The sequence below is a fragment of the Schistocerca americana genome, chromosome 3, assembly GCF_021461395.2.
Source record: "Schistocerca americana isolate TAMUIC-IGC-003095 chromosome 3, iqSchAmer2.1, whole genome shotgun sequence".
NCBI classification, from domain to species: domain Eukaryota; kingdom Metazoa; phylum Arthropoda; class Insecta; order Orthoptera; family Acrididae; genus Schistocerca; species Schistocerca americana.
The window spans coordinates 907,873,154-907,897,975 of NC_060121.1; the positions used below are offsets into that span (position 1 = coordinate 907,873,154).

At 43.3% G+C, this 24,822-nt stretch overlaps 1 protein-coding gene across 1 annotated transcript; it reads right to left on the minus strand.

The window, feature by feature from the left end:
* Window positions 1–6,712: 6,712 nt before the first annotated feature.
* Window positions 6,713–13,030, minus strand: LOC124606983 (cuticle protein 65-like). Its single transcript, XM_047139123.1, has 2 exons — window positions 12,911–13,030; window positions 6,713–7,158 (listed from the first exon to the last, which is right to left on the minus strand). Exons 1-2 carry the CDS (start codon window positions 12,920–12,922, stop codon window positions 6,781–6,783), a joined length of 390 nt encoding a protein of 129 aa, XP_046995079.1. The 5' UTR covers window positions 12,923–13,030; the 3' UTR covers window positions 6,713–6,780.
* Window positions 13,031–24,822: the final 11,792 nt, after the last annotated feature.

Genomic DNA, 24,822 nt, shown 5'->3' on the forward strand with positions numbered 1-24,822 from the left:
TAAATGTGTAGGTGGATAACTCAGAATCTTTATGTAAATACGAGGTGTGGCTAGAAAAAAACCGGACTAGTACTGGTGAAACAATAAAACGAATGCAATAGGGCTGAAAGTCGCGTGGCCTGTCACGTGACTCTCGCTCCGCCTACTGCTCGAGTTTCATCTGCCTCCTGCACTCAGTCTGCCCGTGGCGTCTGTTTTAAGTAGTTGACGTTTTGTCTGTGCGTCGGAAAATGTTGAGTGTACAGAAAGAACAGCGTGTTAACATCAAATTTTGTTTCAAACTAGGAAAATCTGCAAGTGAAACGTTTGTAATGTTACAACAAGTGTACGGCGATGATTGTTTATCGCGAACACAAGTGTTTGAGTGGTTTAAACGATTTAAAGATGGCCGCGAAGACACCAGTGATGACACTCGCACTGGAAGACCATTGTCAGCAAAAACTGATGCAAACATTGAAAAAATCGGTAAACTTGTTCGACAAGATCGCCGTTAACAATCAGAGCAGTGTCTGAGTTAACAGGAGTTGACATGGAAAGTGTTAGGCAGATTCTTCATGAAAGTTTCAACATGAACAAAGTGTGTTCAAAAATGGTTCCAAAGTGTCCCACAATTGAACAGAAGGAACGCCGAAGAATGATTTGTTCTGACATCCTGGAAAACATTGAAAGTGATCCCACCTTCTTACAAAATGTTATTACTTGCGATGAATCGTGGTTTTTCACTTACGATACCGAAACTAAACGCCAATCGATGCTTTGGAAAACTCCTGGTTCTCCACGACAAAAAAAGTACGAATGTCAAAATCGAAATTCAAGGCAATGATGATTGTTTTTTTTTTTTACATCAAAGGGATTGTGCACATTGATTAGGTACCAGAGAGACAAACAGTGAATCAGCATTACTACATTAGCGTTCTGGCTACCCTACGTGAGCGAGTACGGAGAAAACGGAACGATTTGTGGAGAAAAAAGTCATGGATCCTTCACCAAGACAATGCCCCAGCTCACAGTGCGTTGTCAGTGAAGACGTTTTTGGCAAAACACAACATTCCCATCTTAGATCATCCACCCTACTAACCTGATTTAGCCCCCTGTGACTTTTTTCTTTTCCCTAAAGTCAAGTCAGCTTTGAAAGGAACTAGATTTGAGACTGTTGAAGCAGTAAACGAAAAAGCGACGGAAGTAATGTATGGACTTACCGAAAATGATCTGCAGCATTGCTATGAACAGTGGAAAATTCGTATGGAGCGGTGTAGAGACCGAGGAGGAGAGTACATTGAAGGAGATAACATGAAATTGTACATAATTGTAAATAAATGTTTTTTTCCAGCATCAGTCCGGTTTTTTTCTAGCCGCACCTCGTATGATGCACAGAGTAAGGAAACAGAATACCATCACTGGTGTGTGTTGACAGTTCCATGTAGTACAAGTGTAGATCCATCGTAAATAATGTATGTAACAGAAGCATGTAACAACTTGAACTATAGTTGGAGTTAAATGCTTTTTTAATTTTGATTAGTCCTTGAACGCAAATTTTTTATAATAACACTTCTCTTTAGGGGCTCAATTTAAATTATCTGTCAGCTGAATCTAATGTACTGTTATTGTTTTACCGCAGACTGTAACTGTAAATTCGCAAGTTCAAGAAAATTTATATCGTCTTTGATATCATTTACTTGTTTCGGTTTGATGTAATCTGCTGTCCGAATTTTGTTTCTGTGCGACACAGCTATGAGATGGCGGCTAGCATCTATTCAATGTGTTATAGTTCCTCCTATCTCGAGATGTACAGTGGTTGCTCTCTGGTGTCGATGGCATGATATTGTCTCTGGCAACCTGTAGGATCCCACTGAGATGGAGACGTCTGTTTTGCTAATTGAATCAAAACCACAAAACTGAAATAGGAAGAACACATCTTCCTGCAAAATTATACTGCATTTTCACGCGGTAATTCTTCAACCCACACTCGACCGTCTTTACACGGCTCATGTCCGATTAGAACTGCTACGCTAGTTAATTGTCTATTAGAATGTTCGTGAAAATTTTTTAGTAGTTGTAATTATCCTTAATGGGCCGAACCTTACAGAATTACTAAAGCAATATACATATGCAAGAAATGAAATTGCCCATCAAATAACAGTATTCGTTGACATCATAGTTATACATATAAAATCACAAAATCAGTGAAACAATTTAAATGGAAGAAAATAAAGAGTGCGCTTACGAGTCATGGTTGGAAAATACTAACACGAATTTTTCTCAGAAAATGGAGAAACTGGTAGAAGCCGATCTGGAGGAAAATCAGTTTCGATTCCGGAGAAATGTAGGAACACATGGGCCAGTACTGACCCTATGACATATCTTACAAGATAAGTTAAGGAAAAGCAAACTACATTTGCAGCATTTTTAGTCTTAGAGAAAGCCTTTGACATTGTTAACTGGATTACACTATTTGAAATTCTGATAGTAGCGGGAGTGAAATTCAGGCAATGAAAGGCTATATACAATTTGTTCACAAAGCAGAAGGCAGTTATAAGAGCCGAGGAGCATGAAACGGAAGCAGTGCCCGGAAAGGGAGTGAGTAAGTGACGTCATTCAGTCTGCACGTTGATCAAGCAGTAAAGGAAAGTAAAGAAAAGTATGGAGGAGGAATTAACATACAGAAAGAAAAAATAAAAATTTTCTGGTTTGCCTCTGACATTGTAATTCTCTAAGAGAAAGTCAAGGACCTGGAACACCAGTTGAACGGAATGGACAGTGTCTTAAACGAAGGATATAAGATGAAGAAAAAAAAATTATGAGGGAATGTAGTTGAATTAAGTGATGCGATGCTAAGGGACTTAGATTAGGAAACGAGACAAGTAAAGTAGTAGTTGAGGTTTGCTATTTGGGCAAAGGATATACAATATTGACTGCAAAGGCAAGAAAAACATTTCTGAAGCAGAGAAATTTGTTAACATCAAATATAGATTTAAGTTTTAGGAAGTCTCTTCTGACGAAATTAGTCTGGAGCATTTCCACGTATGGAAATGAAACACGAACGATAAACAGTTTAGACAAAAAGAGAATAGAAACTTTCGAAATGTGGCGTTAGAACATAACGTTGAAGATTAGATGAAGAGATTAAGTATCTAATGAGGAGGTACTGAACAGCATTAGGGAGAAAAGAAATATTGGCGCAATATGACTAGAAGAAGGGATCGGTTGATAGGAGATATTTTGCGACATCAAGGATTCACCAGCTTAGTATTGGAGGGAAGTGTGGGGAGTAAAAACCGTGGAGGAGGACCAAGAGATTAATACAATAGGCAGATTCAGAAGGAACTAGGATGCAGCAGTTATTCGGAGATGAACAGGCTCACCCAGGATAGAATAGCATGGAGAGCTGCACCACATCAGTCTTCGGACTGAAGACCGCAACAACAACAACACTTAAAATTTTATAATGCTTCCTACTAGTTAATGAATTAGTGTTATATAACAACCAATGAGGACTAACATATGTTCGTCTCTATACAATTGTTGCCCAACCCCACACCAATAACTGAAAACTTTTTGGTTACTCTTCAGCACACCGAAGTGTGGCAAAGCGCTACGTGGTTGTTGCAATATGATACATCTTAGTATCCAAGGGCGCGCAGCACTAATGGAGACAGTCTAATCCCAAAATGCGCCTACGATCGACAAACCGTTTGCATGGTTCGGCGTATCGATATTCATTGACAATTAGGATGTCATAAGACTTCAGTTTCAAACAATAAATATTATTTTTAGCTGTTTGACTTTATATTTTTCAATTGACATGTTGTCTGAGTGGAAGCAGCATGCATGTGACATATCAATATTTTAGTTTGGTAATAACTCAAGATGAATGACAGTCCGAATGGCGCTGTGTCATCGTGCGGTTATTCACATACATGCTACCATATACTTAATGAAAACTAGATACTTTTAGGATTGTAGAAATAAATTGTTTACTTTTGTCCTTAAGGCAAAAATAATATTTTCTTTTTGGGAAATACAAAGTTTGGTAAATGATTGACTTCAAATGTGAACTTTAGAAAGCTAGGAGTAGACTGGCTACGTTACATTCCAGCCACTCGGAGAGGAGAACTATCACGTGCTGTGGAAGCGAAAGAGATTTGTGCGCTTTCGTCTCAAGGAGTCGCGCTTCAGCTTTGATAGCGATAGCACATATTGTTTGATGTCCTAATAAGTTTGCAGAAATATAATTTGCCTTCGCGAGAAGTTGAGTGGTTCCAAAATTACTCGATCTATTGTAAATAATATTTCCAGAACTTTCGAGATTTTTTTCCGGTCGGAAAAAAGTATAAAAAATTCCGCTTGAGATACCACGCAGTTGCATTTAACAAAAGTCAGATTATTGAACTGTGTACTGTCGTACGAGCGTACTAAATTGACAGCCATCGCCGGCACGAGTGGCCGAGCGGTTCCAGGCGCTACAGTCTGGAACCGCGCGACCGCTACGGTCGCACGTTCGAATCCAGCCTCGGGCATGGATGTGTGTGATGTCCTTAGGTTAGTTAGGTTTAAGTAGTTCTAAGTTCTAGGGGACCGATGACCTCAGAAGTTAAGTCCCACAGCGCTCAGAGCCGTTTGAACCATTGACAGCCATCGCGTGAGCCTTACAAGTGGTTCTCTCCTACTTTAAGTTGCCGTTCTATTGACAGCAGGTCGTTAATTCTATACTTCCGCTGGCTACTATTGGGACAGTGTGGTATGTTTCTTATATTCCGTAAGACGCCCGGCGCCCAGGCAGTGTTCAGCAATAGCATATTCGCCCGACAGTTGTAAGCGTGTGTGACCCATACACCGGTCCTCCACAGCCCTGATGGCCTCACAAGTGTATGACAATCTGCAGCTTCAAACAGTACTGTAGAAACCTGCCTTGCGTAAATCAAAATCATCCTTTACAGTTGGATGGTGGCTAAAAAGCACACTTCCGCAGAATACAGCCAATCCAAGGTAAAAAAAGGCGTAGGCTTAGGTGCCACTTCGTTATTTGCATCACTCATCCGTCTCACGGTTGGTAGACAGCGCAATGAGCCTATATTTGTCTCCCACTATGACCATTCTGGCGAAATCCAATAAAACAATACCAATCGCCGTTATTTAGGTTGTATTTTTACTTTTAGGCTACCAGTTTCGATGATACATTACGTCATCTTCAGGCCTGCTTCAATCGAGTAGCCTTCGTGTTACAAGACACAGCAGCACTTTTAACCGGTCTCGTAACGATTTTATGGGCATGCGTGCCCCTTGGCTACCTGTCAGCGGTGGGCGAAAGGTGATTTCGATGTGGGTTAGCTCGGTTGACAACTTTCACGGTCTAAGATGACATGGACCCCATGAACCAAGGTAGGAAATACCCCACCACGCTGAGCTGGATGGTGACGCCTATCAGCATGAAGATATAAATCAACGCGAGACGGCTTCCTATAAACGTTATTTCCCAATGTGCCTCTAACCTTCCCGCTGAGCAACAAATCAAGGAAGAGATGCAGCCGACCTTGTTAGTGACCATCGTGAAGAGAATATTCAGGTAGACTGAATTCAGATGTTCTAAACAGCAGTTTAAAATCCCGCTTCCGACAAAAGTATCGCATACATACAAAGAAAAAAAAAAAGAAAAAGCCACCCATATTTAAATGTTTCCGACTCCAGGGCGTTCATTTAACAGCTTGCGACATTTTAGTGAAGAGTAATTGAATAATCTTTCTTAGTATTTTGATTATAATCTTCGTTATTCTTTCTGAACTGAATTTCGTACAACAATTGCAAGAGAGAATTGATAAGAATAGTCACAATGCTAAACACTTTAAATCAGGGGTGTCCAACCCGCGGCCCGTAGGCCACATTCGTCGCAAAGCAAGTACTGATGAAGTCCAAGAAGAGAGCATCTTTCACAAGACCGATAAAAAATATCTTTTAAGTAAAGTTACGATAAATTGAATATTTTCAATGTGACTCTCCCACCAGACGATACTACTCTCTCTCTCTCTCTCTCTCTCTCTCTCTCTCTCTCTCTCTCTCTCTATCTCCCTCTCTCTCTATCCCTCCCCTTCTTTTCCCTCGGTGGTTTGTTAGTACTGCCAAGTATATTACGTGCCCAAAAGTATTCGTCTGATTTCAATGTGGTACAAGTAAGGTAAAAGTTGGGCACCCCTGCTTAAAATCCGTAGATGTCTACAGGACATTTGTTGGAGACCACTACGCATTATTCGTACTGTGTGCTTTCCCGCAGTCAGTATTTTCTCCATTACGAACGAGTTACGTGCTCGTACTACGGTGCTAGCAACGTGCTTTTACCTTCTTGAAGATGGCTATATGTTCTCGATATTTGAAACTGTTTTTGTGATTTCCCCTCAGTTTTGGGAACGGTCCCATGTAGATTCTAAATTATTAGTACTTGCACACATCATTCACAGACTTCATACGAGGAATTGCCATTATTTTACAGATGTATTTTTGTTACCTAATAGTCAACGAGCATCAAAATCCATGATAGATACAGTGGAATCCTTCAGTTCAGCTGTCTTCTCGACATTCTGGAACAGCACACAATGAAAATAGTACCATTCGTATTTTTGTTGTTGAAGTACGTTTTTCAGTCAGCTGAGTCAAATTCCAGATTTTCATTTCAGCGATCGTTGATGCATTCAGATGTAAGGTACAAAGAAAAGAACTCTTGTCGGCGGTAGTGCTTTTATTTACAGAAAACAACCTAACAGTGCAGCACAGCTAGCCTGCGAGCGCAGTTTAGCCGTGGTAGCCATGACCGTAAGCCAGGCCGTGTCCGTAGGCCAGTCCGTGCGCTCCGAGCAGAGCGGGGGCGGCGAGGGCGGCGTGGGCGGCGGCGCCGTTGACGATGGCGTCGCGGGCCTGCGTCTGGGCGACGGCGGTCAGGTGGGCAGCTCTGGCGGCGGCCACGTCGTGTGTGTCGGCCAGGTAGCCGCCGGGTCCCACTGCCACGGGGGCGGGGCCGTACGCGGCGTATCCGGCGTGGACGGCGGGGGCGGCGACCACGGCGGGGGCGGCAATCACCGCAGGGGCGGCGCCGAGCAGTCCGTGGGCGGCGCCCAGGTAGCCGGGCGTCGGGGCGGCGGCGGCGGCGGCCAGAATGGCGCTCACAATGACCTGAGTGGACGACAGTGCCGTCATTACATGGAAATAGATATTCCTACAGTTTCTTCAAGAACCAAACGAGATGTGATCAAAGAAATAAGTGGAATATTATTTAATTTCTTGGGCTTTTTACAACCGATTTTCAAAATTCTTTTTATCTTACTGGTATATATGTTTGTGATGTACATATTTTTGCATTTTCAGCTGTTTTGAATATTTCGTTTATTGTTGACGATTGAAAAGGTTATACGTGTTTTCGTGTGTTCGGCGTATTTTTACTTTGTAAAATTGATGGGTCATAGAATTGGTCGTATATTTTGCTTGAGAAATGAAATGAAGTACAGCACCTCATCCGAAATGTGGACTGCGGCTTTTGGTGATTCCGCTAAGAGTAAAATAAGACTGTACGACTGGTATGAACGTCTCAGAGATAGTCGAGACGCCACTGAAGGTGATGACCGTCTTGGAGTCCCTACCACACCAATTACTGTCGACATTGTGGAAGAATTAATGAAAATGGTTCTTGAAAATCAACTAACCACGATCAGAGAGGTTGCTGATGATGTCGGCATATCCTTTGGCTCTCGCCGAGCCATTTTTTAGGATGTTTTGGGCACGAAATTGTTGAATTTCGACGAAAATCGACGTCGCGTAGTCATCGCTCTGGAATTGCTGAATGAAGTAGACTACGATCCAGAACTTCTAAAGAAGGTTATAACAGGCCCAATCGTCCCAATGGAAACAACCTGAAGAGCCAAAACCGAAATATACTACACAAGTTCGATCGCATTTGATGATTCTTCACAACGCTTTTTTGGATTACAGTGGGATAGTAGTGCATCACAAATTCCTGCCTTACGCTCATACGGTTAAGAAGGAGTACTACCTGGAAGCTATACGCTATTTACGTGACGTGATCCGAAGAAAACGACCAGAACTGTGGCAAAACCACCCGTGGAAATTGCATCACGATAATGCTCCTGCTGACACCTCACTGCTTGTTCGTGATTTAGCGGCAAAAACCAGAACCGCTGCGTTGCCTCAGCCACCTTATTCTCCGGCCGCCCCCCCCCCCCCCCCCCCCCCCACCAGCGACTTCTTTCTACTCCCGAGGCGTCCGCAGCTCGTGGTCTAGTGTCTAGCGTTGTTGCCTCTGGATCACGGCGTCTCGGGTCCGATTCCCGACCGGCTCGGGGATTTTCTCTGCCCGGGGACTGGCTGTTTGTGTTGTCCTTATCATCTCATGATCATTCTGGTAGTGGCGGGACTGTAAATGGAAAGACTGAAATTTGTATGGGCGTTGATGACCACCGTGTTTAGCACCCGACGAACGATCATCATCCCGAGGCTGAAGAGAACCATGGAAGGCCGTTGTTTTGCCACCACTGATAAGAACAGAACTGCTGAAGAAACCATAACGAAAACCAAGTTACAGATAGTCTTCGAAAATTGGAAAAAGCGCTGGCGCAAGTGTATTATATACTAAGAGAGTTACTTCGAAGGAGACAAAGTTGATGAATATATAAAGATTCTCTAAAAACAAAATTAACGTTATTTTCTGATCATACCTCGTACTACACTAATAATTATTCATGCTCGTATTCACGAAATCTCTGTCACTGCTTCATTACCAACATCTCTACAAATCTGTCATATATATCTCAAAAACAAGAATACCCTTGCAACAGAACCCTGACACGAAGCAGAGACGGCATGGGAGGTCCACTGTACTGGGAGGTACTCGTCCTAATTTTTTTTATTTTTGTTGTCCTCCATCGTTTCAAGTTTAAAGCGGGGAAAACTTTTTGTGTTACTGGTGTTCTTACGGGTGCTCTGCCGACTTGTTTCCGTTTCATACAAAATATTTCTACGACCGACCCAACCACTCTCTGCAGGTCCTGCGAGTTTTGCTGTTATCAGTTCTCACTGCCAGTCTGGTTGGAGTTCACGTAGCGAGTACACATAACAGCACAGCAAGCAGTATCTGAAGAGGACGATGGGGTCGTTCGTCGAAATGCTATGCATGCAACGGAAACAACTCGACAAAACACTCACAAGCACACCATTAATCAATGAAGCTGTTTTAGCCGGCTACACCAAACCTATATTGATTTCACCATATTTACCTCAGTCACTGCCCTTACTTTCTTCTTACAGTATTGTTATATAAAATTTACTGCGGAGTTATTTACATTTTAATTTGTTCTATAGTATTATCAATTAACACATCTAGTTACCTAATTCTTCGAACACGACTTTTCATCTACTTTGCTGTCACGTTTTGCCGATTTGGAAAATTTCTTTCACATGTTTGCTTGGGTGAGGTTCTTTCTTCCTAGGGCTCAGTCCTTTGATGCACTTACCAATTCATAAACTGTCATTACGCTACGAACCTTCAAACGGTTCAAATGGCTCTGAGCACTATGGGACTTAACATCTGAGGTCATCAGTGCCCTAGAACTTAGAACTACTTAAATCAAACTGACCTAAGAACATCACACACATCCATGCCCGAGTCAGGATTCGAACCTGCGACAGTAGCAGCAGCGAGGTTCAGTACTGAAGCGCCTAGAACCGCACGGCCACAGCGGCCGACTACAGATCTTCACTTCGCCGTATTTTATAATACATATTCTTACGGAGAGGTCTTGCAGAAGTATCTCGATTTTCCCTTAACGGGTAGAAAAAGGCTGGAGATTGCTTTCGAGACAGCAGATGAACGATTTCGTAGGAAACAGTTACTTTACAGCAGTTCCCAAAGTCGAGGTATTAGTCACGTTATCATGCGGGAGTGTCGCCTATGGGAGCCCTCTTGATGTCAATTTTGTGTCACCAGCGATCTAGTGAAGGCCACAGCTAGAGTAGTGGATACATCAGTCTTTCAGTTATTAACTTGACAGTTTGACATCTTTCATGGATGTAAGGCCTTTCGGCGCTTATCTCGACAGTTCCGTATCTCCCTGGGATTTCATTGTGACAGGGTTACATGGTGATCAGCTTACTGATATTTCTAAGACCGGTCGCTGCACACACATCATGTGGCCGGATACAAAGCAGATGTGTCCCCCAAGCGGTTGAAAGTGTAGCCTTTGCGCCAGTTTTAGAAATTAAGCACTATGTGTCGTTCCGAATGCGATGTTGTGCATTTCTTCAGACTATGCCATGAGCCAGTCATCATCTGATGAATATCTCACGGCCCTGCGCTCAGGTATAGCTACCTGAGAAGGACATACCTTTATTTATTCCTCACATAAACCGTCGAAATGATGCGGCAACGATTCTTATTTCTGAACACATCCAACAAGTCAACGTCGTTTGTCTGACTTTTCTCTATACACAACTAATTGTCACTATTCGTATTTCTTATAGTTTTGTCAGTAGACTTCTACGAAATCACTTTCCTATTTTCCTTTATACGTACTATAGATTCTTTTTCTATATATCTTCAACCTTGTCACGCCATATACTGATAAGAACAGCAGTCATGTATCACGCTTTTCAAGTATATATATTGATCTTTCTGAATAAAATTTTTATATTTTATATCGGGTTTCGTCTGTGAACAGCCGTCCTCAGATCCGAATTACATTGTTCACACATGTAACGCGTTAGTTTCGATATTTTAAGTATATACCATTAGCAGTTTAAGATTGTTAAAAGCATATAACAGGGAAATTTCCGTGATACATATATAATTATTCATACACGGATCAGAATAAATTGACGATTGCGACGCATCTCGATAATGTGATTGTTGAAGTTTTCCCGGCGTAATCATTATTTCATGTGGTTCGGGTCTGCAGTCGCATGAAGTAGTCACCTTACAACGATTTCTCGGTTGACAAACTTTCAGCCATTTTCTAATGAGTGATCACCCACACACAAAGATGTGAAGGAGCTGTTCGGGTCCAGAACACTCCTCCCATATGTGGGATATTTTCAATCTAAACTAGACAGAATCCTAAAGAAAGACAACGTTTAAGCAAACTTTCGCCTACGTACAAACACCTGTGCTCGTCTCTGCTCAGTAAAAGGATTAGTTCAACAAACTACATTCCGAAGTGGCAAAGCGTACATTACTCGGATTTCAAGCACAGTACAGGAAAGATGCGTGGAGCGTGATTGCAACATTCGCCCTTGGCAGCTCAGTAACTCAGCCAATGCTGAGTTTTGTATCTCCTGTGGGCACGAAAGTCTTGGACGCGACCAAATCCTTCTGAGATTCAATTATCAAGAGCTTTAGGGAAATGCTTATGGCATAATATCTTATTAAGCGTGATGGCGACTTTCAACGGAACAAGGCATGGAACCCAATGAGTTCTTTAATATTTTCAGATAGACGAAACTTTACCCGCCTCCGAATTATTACTTCCGTGGGGCTAATAATTCGGCAAAGGGCGTGAATGTCATATCTGCGTTAGTCATGTGCCTGCGTGTCTGAAGTGGAGCAATGTTCGACAGAGATCGCTGAACTAGTTAGAGGGCGGTCACGCAGCGGTAACCCAAGCGCATGCGCCTTCGCGCCGATTTTTCGGTATAAACCTAACGACGTACCACCTGCGACGTAAAAATCACCTGAAGCCAATTGAACTGTTGTCATTCGAGGTATCGTGGCAAAATGCCGAACTCATCCGGCTACGGCCGCTCTGGCCGAGCGGTTCTATGCGCTTCACTCCGGAATCGCGATGCTGCTTCGGTCGTAGGTCCTAATCCTGCCTTGGGCATGGATGTGTGTGATGTCCTTAGGTTAGTTAGGCTTAAGCAGTTCTAAGTCTAGGGGATTGATGACCTCGGATGTTAAGTCCCATAGTGCTCAGAGCCATTTGAAGCATCCGGCTACAACCCCAAAACTTCATGGAATCTACATCTACATCTACATATGTACTCCGCTAGCCACCAAGCGGTGAGTAGCGGAGGGCACAATTCGCGCCAAACTCATATTTTCCCCCCTCTGTTCCACTCGCGGATCGCGCGAGGGAAAAACGACAGTCTGAACGCCTCAGTACGACCTCTTATTTCCCTTATCTTTGAATGATGATCATTGCGCTATTTGAAAGTTGATGGTAATAATATACGCTCTACGTCCTCGGTAAAGATAGAATTTCGGAATTTAGTGAGCAGCCCCTTCTGTTTAGCGCGTCGTCTATCTGCAAGTGTGTCCCACTTCAAACTTTCTATAAGATTTGTAACGCTCGCGCGATCGCTAAATGTACCAGTCACGAATCTTGCCGCTCTTCTTTGTACTTTCTCAATCTCTTGAATCAGACCCAACTGCTAAGGGTCCCATACAGACGAACAGTACTCCAAGACTGGACAAACTAACGTACCGTAAGCTATTTCCTTTGTTGAAGGACTGCATCGCTTCAGGATTCTACCAATAAACCGCAATCTAGAGTTCGTCTTACCGTTATTTGTGTAATCTGATCATTCCATTTGAGATCATTTCGAATAGTCAGACCCAGATACTTGACTGATGTTACCACTTCCAAAGACTGATCATTAATTTTGTACTCATAAAATAACGCCGGTTGGAAGCCCACAGAACGTAAAGTAGGCCCAGCATGGCAGTTGGAAAAATACGAAACTCTCTGACTGTGTGGTTCAAGATTAGGCAACTGTTGGAAGATAAAGGGTAAATTATGTAACATAATGATGCTGATTAATTATTAATATGAAGTGAACGAAAGTACTCCCACTTTTACGAGCGTATGAACTGGCGCAGCACTAGGCCACGCCCACAACACAGTAGCCCCGCCTTACTCACCAGGACCTTCATGGCTGTACGGTGGGCTGGTGGACTGTCGCGAGCTGACTAGCTGAGGACTGTGCTCGGGTGCCGTGTCCACCCCCATATATACGGCGGGCGGCGGTGAAAGGCCCAGCGTCCTTCCGGCCTATCGCAGGCCACGCCTGGCGGCGCCGGCTGCACTTTCCTACCACTGGACAATAGTCGGCTGGGACCGCGGCCTTCACTGAGGAGCATGTGGATGTGGAAATCCACGGGATTTGGACGCACTCACGTACTTAGATAGTTACTTGTTTACTCTTCCACAGATCATCTACAGAACGATATCAGATATGTCAAATTAATTGGAAAAGAGCAACTATTAAAAAAATTAACAAATTATGGAAACAGCATTTTATCTTATCAAAAGTACACTACTGGCCATTAAGATTGATACACCACGAAGATGAAGTGCTACAGACGCGAAATTTAACCGCCAGGAAGAAGATGCTGTGATATGCAAATCATTAGCTTTTCAGAGCATTCGCACAAGGTTGGCGAAGGTGGCGACACCTACAACGTGCTGACATGACGAAAGTTTCCAACACAAACTGCAGTTGACTGGCGTTGCCTGGTGAAACGTTGTTGTGATGCCTCGTGTAAGGAGGCGAAATGCGTACCATCACGTTTCCGACTTTGATAAAGGTCGGATTGTAGCCTACCGCGATTGCGGTTTATCGTATCGTGACATTGCTGCTCTCGTTGGTCGAGATCCAATGACTGTTAGCACAATATGGAATCGGTGGGTTCAGGAACGTAATACGGAACGCCGTGCTGGATCCCAACGGCCTCGTATCACTAGCAGTCGAGATGACAGGCATCTTATCCACATGGCTGTAACGGATCGTGCAGCCACGTTTCGATCCCTGAGTCAACAGATGGGGTCGTTTGCAACACAACAACTATCTGCACGAACAGTTCGACGACGTTTGCAGCAAAATGGACTATCAGCTCGGAGACCATGGCTGCGGTTACCCTTGACGCTGCATCACAGACAGGAGCGCCTGCGATGGTGTATTCAACGACGAACCTGGGTGCACGAATGGCAAAACGTCATTTTTTCGGATGAATCCCGGTTCTGTTTACAGCATCATGATGGTCGCATCCGTGTTTGGCGATATCGCGGTGAACGCACATTGGAAGCGTGTATTCGTCATCGCCATGCTGGTGTATCACACGGCGTGATGGTATGGGGTGCCATTGGTTGCACGTCAGGGTCACCTCTTGTTCGCATTGACCGTACTTTGAACAGTGGCCGTTATATTTCAGATGTGTTACGACCCGTGGCTCTACCCTTCATTCGATCCCTGCAAAACCCTACATTTCAGCAGGATAATGCACGACCGCATGTTGCAGGTCCTGTACGGGCCTCTCTGGATACAGAAAATGTTCGACTGCTGCCTTGGCCAGCACATTCTCCAGATGTCTCACCAATTGAAAACGTCTGGTCAATGGTGGCCGAGCAACTGGCTCGTCACAATACGCCAGTCACTACTCTTGATGAACTGTACTATCGTATTGAAGCAGCATGGGCAGCTGTACACTCCATCCAAGCTATTTTTGACTCAATGCCCAGGCGCATCAAGGCCGTTATTATGTCCAGATGTGGTTGTTCTTGGTACTGATTTCTCAGGGTCTATGCACTCAAATTGCGTGAAAATGTAATCACATGTCAGTTCTAGTATAATATATTTGTCTAATGAATACCCGTTTATCTCTGCATTTCTTCCTGGTATAGCAATTTTAATGGCCAGTACTGTATTTCAATACTATTCATTTGTATCAAATCACTCATCACTGTCCACACTACACACAGACACACACTACACCGCTCGGCGCAGCACACACACACACACACACACACACACACACACACACATACACACACACACACACACGCAGTTGGTTGGCATCAGTTCCTTGACGATACTTCCGCCATTCTGCTGAGTTCATCGCACTGTCCCCTTTGTAACACTTCAGCCCAGTGCCTTTGACCTACTTGATTTCTCGAGTCTACCTTAATTTTTTGTAAACCTATGTACAGTATAAATGAAATTTGTTAGCAATTAGTATTTGTGCAAATGTCATGTCTGTCGATAGAAAAATTACGAATTCTATACATCGCACCACTGTAGTAGACACGCTGACCACGTCACGGTTTTTTTTTTTTTTTGTATAAAGGAGAGAAATCTACTCTGTAGGAATCAGCATGGGTTTAGAAAAAGACGATCGTGTGAAACCCAGCTCACGCTATTCGTCCACGAGACTCAGAGGGCCATAGACACGAGTTCCCAGTTATATGCCGTGTTTCTTGACTCCCACAAGGCGTTTGATACAGTTGCACACAGTCGTTTAATGAACAAAGTAAGAGCATATGGACAATCAGACCAACTGTGTGATCGGACTGAAGAGTTCCTAGATAACAGAACGCAGCATGTCATTCTCAATGGAGGGAAGTCTTCCGAAGTAAGAGTGATTTCAGGTGTACCGCAGGGGAGTGTCGTAGGACCGTTGCTATTGACAATGTATATAAATGACCTTGCGGACAACATCAGGAGTTCACTGAGGCTTTTTGTGGATGATGCTGTAGTATATCGAGAGGTTGTAACAATGGAAAATTATACTGAAATGCAGGAGGACCTGCAACGAATTGATGCATGGTGCAAGGAATGACAATTGAATCTCAATGTAGACAATTGTAATGAGCTGCGAATACACAGAAAGACACATCCTTTATCATTTAGCTACGATATAGCACGTCAGCAACTGGAAGCAGTTAATTCCATAAATTGTCTGGGAGTAGGCATTAGGAGTGATCTAAAACGGAATCACCATATAAAATTAATCGTCGGTTAAGCAGATGCCAGACTGAGATTCATTGGAAGAATTCTAATGAGATGCAGTCCGAAAACAGAGGAAGTTGGTTACAGTACACTTGTTCGCCCACTGCTTGAATACTGCTCACCGATGTGGGATCCGTACCAGAGAGGGTTGATAGAAGAGATAGAGAAGATCCAACGGAGAGCAACACGCTTCATTACAGGATCATTTAGTAATCGAAAAAGCACCACGGAGGTGATAGATAGACTCCAGTGGAAGACTCTGCAAGATATCTGAGTGACCACCATCAAACGTTCATTTCTGAGGAAGAGGATGTGGAACAAAAATGGAAAAAATTCAGAAACATCGTCCAGTACGCCTTAGATAAGTTCGTACCGACTAAGGTCCAAAGCGAGGGGAAAGATCCACCGTGGTATAACAATCATGTACGAAAGGTACTACGGAAACAAAGAAAGCTTCATCATAGGTTTAAGAGTAGTCGAATCATAGCTGATAAGGAAAAGCTGAACGAAGCGAAAAAGAGCGTAAAGAGAGCAATGAGAGAAGCATTCAACGAATTCGAACATAAAACATTGGCAAACAATCTAAACAAGAACCCTAAAAAGTTTTGGTCATATGTAAAATCGGTAAGCGGATCTAAATCCCCTATTCAGTCACTCGTTGACCACGATGGCACCGAAACAGAGGACGACCGAAGAAAGGCAGAAATACTGAATTCAGTGTTCCGAAACTGTTTCACTGCGGAAAATCGTAACACGGTCCCTGACTTCAGCCGTCGCACGGACGCCAAAATGGAAAATATTGAAATAAACGATATCGGAATTGAAAAACAACTGCTATCACTTAGTAGCGGAAAAGCATCCGGACCAGACGAGATACCCTTAAGATTCTACAGTGATTATGCTAAAGAACTTGCCCCCTTTCTATCAGCAATTTATCGTAGATCGCTGGAAGAACGTAAAGTACCTAGCGACTGGAAGAAAGCGCAGGTCGTTCCCATTTTCAAGAAGGGTCATAAATCAGATGCGAATAATTATAGGCCTATTTCGCTTACGTCAATCTGTTGTAGAATAATGGAACATGTTTTGTGTTCTCGTATTATGACGTTCTTAGATAATACAAATCTCCTTCATCATAACCAACATGGATTCCGCAAACAGAGATCATGTGAAACTCAGCTCGCCCTATTTGCCCAAGAAATTCACAGTGCCGTAGACACTGGCGAGCAGATTGATGCCGTATTCCTGGACTTCAGGAAGGCATTTGATACGGTTCCGCACTTACGTTTAGTGAAAAAAATACGAGCTTACGGAATATCGGACCAGGTTTGTGATTGGATTCAGGATTTCCTAGAAGAAAGAACACAACATGTCATTCTTAACGGTTCAAAATCTGCAGATGTAGAGGTAATTTCGGGAGTACCGCAGGGAAGCGTGATAGGACCTTTATTGTTTACAATATACATAAATGACTTAGTTGACAACATCGGTAGCTCCGTGAGGCTATTTGCAGATGACACGGTTGTCTACAAGAAAGTAGCAACATCAGAAGACTCGTACGTACTCCAGGAGGACCTGCAGAGGATTAATGCATGGTGCGACAGCTGGCAGCTTTCCCTAAACGTAGATAAATGTAATATAATGCGCATACATAGGGGCAGATATCCATTCCAGTACGATTATGCCATAGGTGGTAAATCATTGGAAGCGGTAACGACCGTAAAATACTTAGGAGTTACTATCCGGAGCGATCTGAAGTGGAATGATCACATAAAACAAATAGTGGGAAAAGCAGGCGCCAGATTGAGATTCATAGGAAGAATTCTAAGAAAATGTGACTCATCGACGAAAGAAGTAGCTTACAAAACGCTTGTTCGTCCGATTCTTGAGTATTGCTCATCAGTATGGGACCCTTACCAGGTTGGATTAATAGAAGAGATAGACATGATCCAGCGAAAAGCAGCGCGATTCGTCATGGGGACATTTAGTCAGCGCGAGAGCGTTACGGAGATGCTGAACAAGCTCCAGTGGCGGACACTTCAAGAAAGGCGTTACGCAATACGGAGAGGTTTATTATCGAAATTACGAGAGAGCACATTCCGGGAAGAGATGGGCAACATATTACTACCGCCCACATATATCTCACGTAATGATCACAACGAAAAGATCCGAGAAATTAGAGCAAATACGGAGACTTACAAGCAGTCGTTCTTCCCACGCACAATTCGTGAATGGAACAGGGAAGGGGGGGATCAGATAGTGGTACAATAAGTACCCTCCGCCACACACCGTAAGGTGGCTCGCGGAGTATAGATGTAGATGTAGATGTAGATATACGCTCAGTAGCTCGTTACGGGCTTTTATTGAAGTTTCGAGAACGTGCCTTCACCGAAGAGTTAAGCAGTATATTGCTCCTTCCCACGTATATCTCGCGAAGAGACCATGAGGATAAAGTCAGAGAGATTAGAGTCCACACAGAGGCATACCGACAATCTTTCTTTTCACGAACAATACGAGACTGGAATAGAAGGGAGAACCGATAGAGGTACTCAAGATACCCTCCGCCACACACCGTCAGGTGGCTTGCGGAGTATAGATGCAGATATAGATTTAGAGACTGTCTTCCGTGCAACAATAACATCGTTTGCGTGAGTGCGCACAGTCGTAGAAGCGAAGCCAGAGAAGTAGTTGTGAAGCATCTGGGTTGTCGGACTGACATACGTGTTGGTGCGGAAGTACCGGAGTGTTGTGCGTCGAAAATGTAATACATGGCCAGGCAAATTATATGTGGCTGAACAAGTATGTGGGCGTAGTATACAGTCGCAAGAGAAATTTGGAATTAATGAAGAATATTGTGCGGTGCAAAGATAGTCGAGTTGCTTGCTAATCAAGAAGAGCTTGTTGTTAATAATGGATCTCACAATAAGTACTACTTCGCAACACAAGCACTCATCGCAAAGTGTTATTCACTCAGTACTTCGCAGCTGTGTAATAGTCATGCCAAGGTCGTGGCAACTCTTTGGACCTTATAGCGTCGTTAGTCAAAGAACAATCTTGTTGAGAGAAACTTGGTTGACCTCCGTCGTTAAACACCAGCAGGGTCCTCTTCTTCCATTAAAAATTCCGAGAAAGTCAAATTTGATAGAAATAGTCAAAACAGACAAATCTGATAAAATGGACAGTTCGTTTTCAATCGACTGAGTATTGTAATAATGGGCAGTAGTAACTATAATTGCTCATATAGTTCTAATCAAGAGAGGTTTAATGCGAAATTCACATTTTTTGCCAAAAGCATGATGGCTTTCACGTAGCCAAACTACTTTTTGAATTTTATGTTGTATATTGTAAATGATACTACGTGCTTTAATCTATGTTACAACTTTCAGAATGCGGTATAACGAAAATGAAACACGTGAAAGGACTGAGCCCGGATTTTAAGTATACATCATTCACCATTTGCCTAACTTTATTATCATTAAAAAGCACTATATATATGCCCAGAGAAATTGTTTCTGAGTTCAGCAACTATTAAAAAGGAAACAACAGTTGGGGTACCAACAACAGTTGTAAAATGAAACAGGGTCTTTTATCAAACTACAACCTTTTATAGACAAGTTCATAAACCGCAAATCTTTAATGTCAAATCACGACCAAATTTTAAGATCATTTCAACCACAGACTGCATATATTTTAACAAAGGGCATAGTTTGATGGCTCTGAATGGGACTTAAATTCTGAGGTCATCAGTCCCCTAGAACTTAGAACTACTTAAACCTAACTAACCTAAGGACATAACATACATCCACGCCCGAGGCAGGATTCGAACCTGCGACCGTAGCAGTCGCGCGGTTCCGGACTAATGCTCCTAGAACCGCGGCATAGTTCGAGAACCAGTAACAGACGCAAATACGTTAAATAATAGTTCCTATTGTTTTTGACAAGAACGTTACAAAGTCGTCCCACTGGCCTGACTCAACATTTAAACAACCATGAAGCTAAGGAGCAACGTCCGTAATTTTCGAAACAAAAAAATTTAACTAATACGAAATGTCAGGACTACGCGCTGCCTCCATGTCTCCAGCCACAAAAAAGTTCTAACTTCGTAGCTAACCTTAGAATTCAATGATAGAAGAAACAAATTTCATAATTAGCACTGTGGCCTTTTCTTTTCCCGTTATTTTTTCTAAAAAAGAAAAAAACGTTTAGCATCAAGGAAATCTACCGTGTGCAATATCGGTCACAGTTAACAATGCGCGGCCAAAATGTTTGGCAGAAATAAATCCCTTAACCGCGAGATTTAAGCCACGCATTGCAGGTTATATGCTTTTCCTCTCACAAGATTGACTGGTAGCGTCAAACACAATACACAGAACCCAACAGCGCGATGATTTGACAAAATGAGGAATAACTAAAATCAGCCTGTTTGCATCTCAGCACCGCGCCTTGAAATACAGTCAGCTGTGGCAAAACCAAACACAAGGTCCGTCAAGTCAGTGCCGTTACACCCCAGCATTAAAAGAAATGGGATGAGGCTGACACATTTAACAAACTGCTAAACCAAAATAAAAAGCAGTTTACAACAGGAGCAGCTTCCCATAGTAATTAAAAAAGCTTGGCCAAGTTTAAAAACGTATTATAGCTTCCAGTAGTAATTAAAAAGGCTTGGCCAAGTTTAAAAACGTATTATACTGTTAAACCAAGAGGTAGTAAACTTGCATAGAATACTGGGCGCTTTGGCCATTAGAATGAGAAAGCAGCAGTTACATAAAAGAACTAATTTACAGTTGCGAAAGTTAATTTCTGGCAATCTCCACTGACCGCTTAGGCCTTTAGAATGAAGGAAATAGAAGTTACATGAAACATAACAGATTACCATAACATGACTTGGCCAGCGGCGACGTCCTTGGTGAAGATGGTGCAGGCTGTAGAAACTCAGCTGCGATGGCACTGTCGCCCAAGTGTCACATGAGGTGGCTTATCACACTGTCTGTGACGATAGAACAGACTAAAGGCTTGCCTAAGTCCGGACCAACGCTGCACGCTCAACACAGTTATAGCTATCAGAACTGTGGGTACACAAAAGATGGTAGAACAGATAAAAAATTCCAAAAGTACTGCCAACCACGGACTAATAAACCTAAACAACCAGAAATTTGCAGCTCCGCTCGGTTATAAAGACACCAGGAACGAGGTAGGTTCAAATGGCTCTGAGCCCTATGGAAGTTAACATCTGTTGTCATCAGTCTCATAGAACTTAGAACTACTTAAACCTAACTAACCTAAGGACATCACACACATCCATGCACGAGGCAGGATTCGAACCTGCGACCGTAGCGGTCGCGCGGTCCCAGACTGCAGCACGACTTAGGTGGGACAGTGAGACTCAGACATGTTTGGAACAACCACGCTCACTTGTGGAAGTTCGATCTACCCTTTCACAGGGAAGTAGGTTTCTCGGAGCCAAAATTCACACTACAGGAGCAAGCAATAAGATGGATTCTTTCTCTTGCCACAAATGAACTACCATGTACAATTAGATTACAGCACAGTAAATTAATAAACTTCCAGCCGCGCGTTATAGCCATGTGTGGTACCCTCACGGTCTTGGGCGCCTTGCCACGGTTCGCGCTGCTCCACCCGTCGGACGTTCGACTTCTCCCTCGGGCATGGGTGCGTTTGTTGTCCTTAGCGTAAGTTAGTTAGATTAAGTAGGCAAGTGCTCTACCACCTGAGCCACCCAAGCACGACTCACGCCCCGTCTTCACAGCTTTACTTCTGCCAGTACCTCGTCTCCCACCTCCCAGCTCAGATGGTAGAGCACCTGCCTGCGAAAGGCAAAGGTCCCGAGTTCGAGTCTCGGTCGGGCACACAGTTTTAATCTGCCAGGAAGTTTAATATCAGCGCACTCTCCGCTGCAGAGTGAAAATCTCATTCTGGAAACATCCCCCAGGCTGTGTCTAAGCCATGTATCCGCTATAACCTTTCTTTCCGGTGTGATAGTTCTTCAAGGTTCGCAGGAGAGCTTCTGTAAAGTTTGGAAGGTAGGAGACGAGGTACTGGTAGAAGTAAGGCTGTGAAGACTGGGCGTGAGTCGTGCTTGGGTAGCTCAGATGGTAGAGCACTTGCCCGTGAAGGGCAAAGGTCCCGAGTTCGAGTCTCGGTCCGGCACACAGTTTTAATCTGTCAGGAAGTTTCATATCAGCGCCCACTCCGCTACAGAGTGAAAATCTCATTCTTAGATTAAGTAATTTGTAAGCCTAGGAACCGATGACCTCAGCAATTTGGTCTCGTAGGAACCCACCACAAGTACCCAAAATAATCAATTCTGGAAGACTTCAGTGAGCTCCACACTAATGAAGCCGTTGTACACACACAAACTTCCCAATGCACAATGACACGTGGGTTTAATAGATTTCAGGGCACTCTCTCCTGATTCTGTGTTTTGCCATTTCATGTTGTTGTGGAATATGATCTTTACTGCGATTTGACCCCATACATTATGACGAAATGGTGGGCACTAGTTAATGGTTTTGGTTGCGTGCTCTAGGGAAGGAATGACGGTAAGATTTACCTGTGTTCAGAGGAATAGGGTGCCGATTTAAACGACTATAGGAAAAGCTGCGGCGATGGTGGACCCAGCAATGGGCGTTTTTTCTGCGGAACGTGAGGAGACATTTCCAGACGGCCGAGTTCCGCCGTCTCTTTGTGAAAACACACTTAGTTGGCGCCAGACGGGAGGGAGGTGCGTCCAGGTATACAGACATGCGCCAAAATGTCGCCGCTGCACTGGCCAGCGCATTGTAGACTAGCAATAAAGCAGAGGATGGTCCTTTGTTAGGGAGGAAGCCGACAAAGGAACTGTGAACATTCTGAGAATTTCCATGGGGCAGGCAACTGAAGCCCAGACGTCCAGACTCTGTTTCAAAAGAGATATTTGTGCAAGCACAAGGCCTTTAGCGAGTTTATGGCCGTTTCTTGGAAACTTTGAAATGGACGCCACAAGGGAGATAACAAGCTCTTTATGGAGGACTGTGCTTCCGTCCTGAGCATTTTGTTAGCAAACGACATGGCAAACGCGTCGGGAAGATGTTGCAAAGCTGAATGATTTTTCCTTTTTCTCGCAATTAACTTTAAATTCTCTGATAGGTGAAATGCCAGGCTCCAGCTCGTGATTGGCTTGGGCGAAAGTGGAGGGAGTCTATAATGTAAAATGTGCTTTTGGTACTGAGCTGAGAATGAAGCGAGCAGAAAGGAAGAAGTCACTGTTGTACTGGCACTTTTGCTCAAAAAATGGCTCTGAGCTCTATGGGACTCAACTGCTGTGGTCATCAGTCCCCTAGAACTTAGAACTACTTAAACCTAACTAACCTAAGGACATCAAACACACCCATGCCCGAGGAAGGATTCGAACCTGCGACCAGCAAACGGGTCCACCTGCACACTGGAAACCACCGGGGTTTCAGAGGCTCATAGGAAAGTTCCTGCATTCCAAATTAACCGGACGCGAGACCTCGTACTTACATTTTTTGGGAACGCGCCGTTAATAACAGATTGCCACCATCCACGACTTCAGTCGCCATACGCATCTCCGCTTCATTATGTGCCACCTTGATCAGCAGGAGGGTAAATTATTCGCTGCTACCGCGTAGGGATCTAACATATGTTTCTCAGCACCCTGTTCTATGGAACCATATTTTTCTTTTTTGAATAGTAGAGTACAGATGCTTGGTGGTGGCGTAGTTTTTTTCCATAACCCGGATTCACGTGTATCAAGTCAGATAAAGCGATTAGTGTTCTGGTTAGCGTTCTGTGTCGATCCCCAGGTGATCACTTTGTACACCATAGAGCCCATGTTAGTGAAAGCGTTTGTAAAATAAAAAATTATTGTGTAAGGTTTCTTTCATCATTTTTGTTATCTTGTAATGTGCATAATGAATAAATCTATTGTGATTTAGATCTCAACTTCTCCCTGATTTCTAATTAGCAGTTCTTTCCCATTATTTTTTATTACAGTCTATATTAGATACAAAAGTAGCAGCTTTTCATTTGGCGTCCTCTCCCAGGATCTCTTACTTTATCAACCAAGCTTTCCAAGCTGTTGCAATTAGTGACAGTTTGTACTGCATTGATCTGAGTCACAGGTAGTTTCAAAGTAATAAGTAAAGAATGATAAATAGTTTTTATCATGATTAAGAATATTTTCAGACAGACACCATTATAGTGAGTTAAGTAACATATTACAGTTTCCATAGAGTGTTGCTAATCATTTATTATTATTGTACGTCATTATGGTAAGTAACATCACTGAATTACAAATTACCATCTTTTGTGTTCACAGTACACGTGTCTTTTACATGTAAGCTAGTGCCTATGTGTCTTGTCAAGCTTCTGTTTTGCCTTTACCTCGCGATGTTCATGTCATTTCAAAGTCATTACAGTCATTTACTAAATTTAAATTTTTACTCGTTTTGGTGCTGGCGACAACCTCATTATGCAATATAAGTTCATTTAAACTAAATTACACCGAGCGGGGTGGCGCAGTGGTTAGACACTGGACTCGCATTCGGGAGGACGACGGTTCAATCCCGCGTCCGGCCATCCTGATTTAGGTTTTCCGTGATTTCCCTAAATCACTCCAGGCAAATGCCGGGATGGTTCCTCTGAAAGGGCACGGCCGACTTCCTTCCCAATTCTTCCCTAGTCCGATGAGACCGATGACCACGCTGTCTGGTCTCCTTCCCCAAACCAACCAACCAACCAACCAAACTAAATTACAGTGTACAAAATTACGACTAACTACAGTCATGTTTTTAATTTATTACCGATTTTCTTTCTACATTTCAATCCCTGTTGGTAGTAAGAAACACCCATCCGATAGCGATCAGCTTGTAACTAACTATATTCTTTAGTAAGAAATGGCCTTCCGATTCAGTTGTTTGTTTCCACGAACAATTGCACATTACGTACATGTGTCCTTACAAACAGCTTAGATACACCGTAGAGTGCTGGTACGTTATACCTTGATCAGTCTGAAAAATCCGAATCAGCACC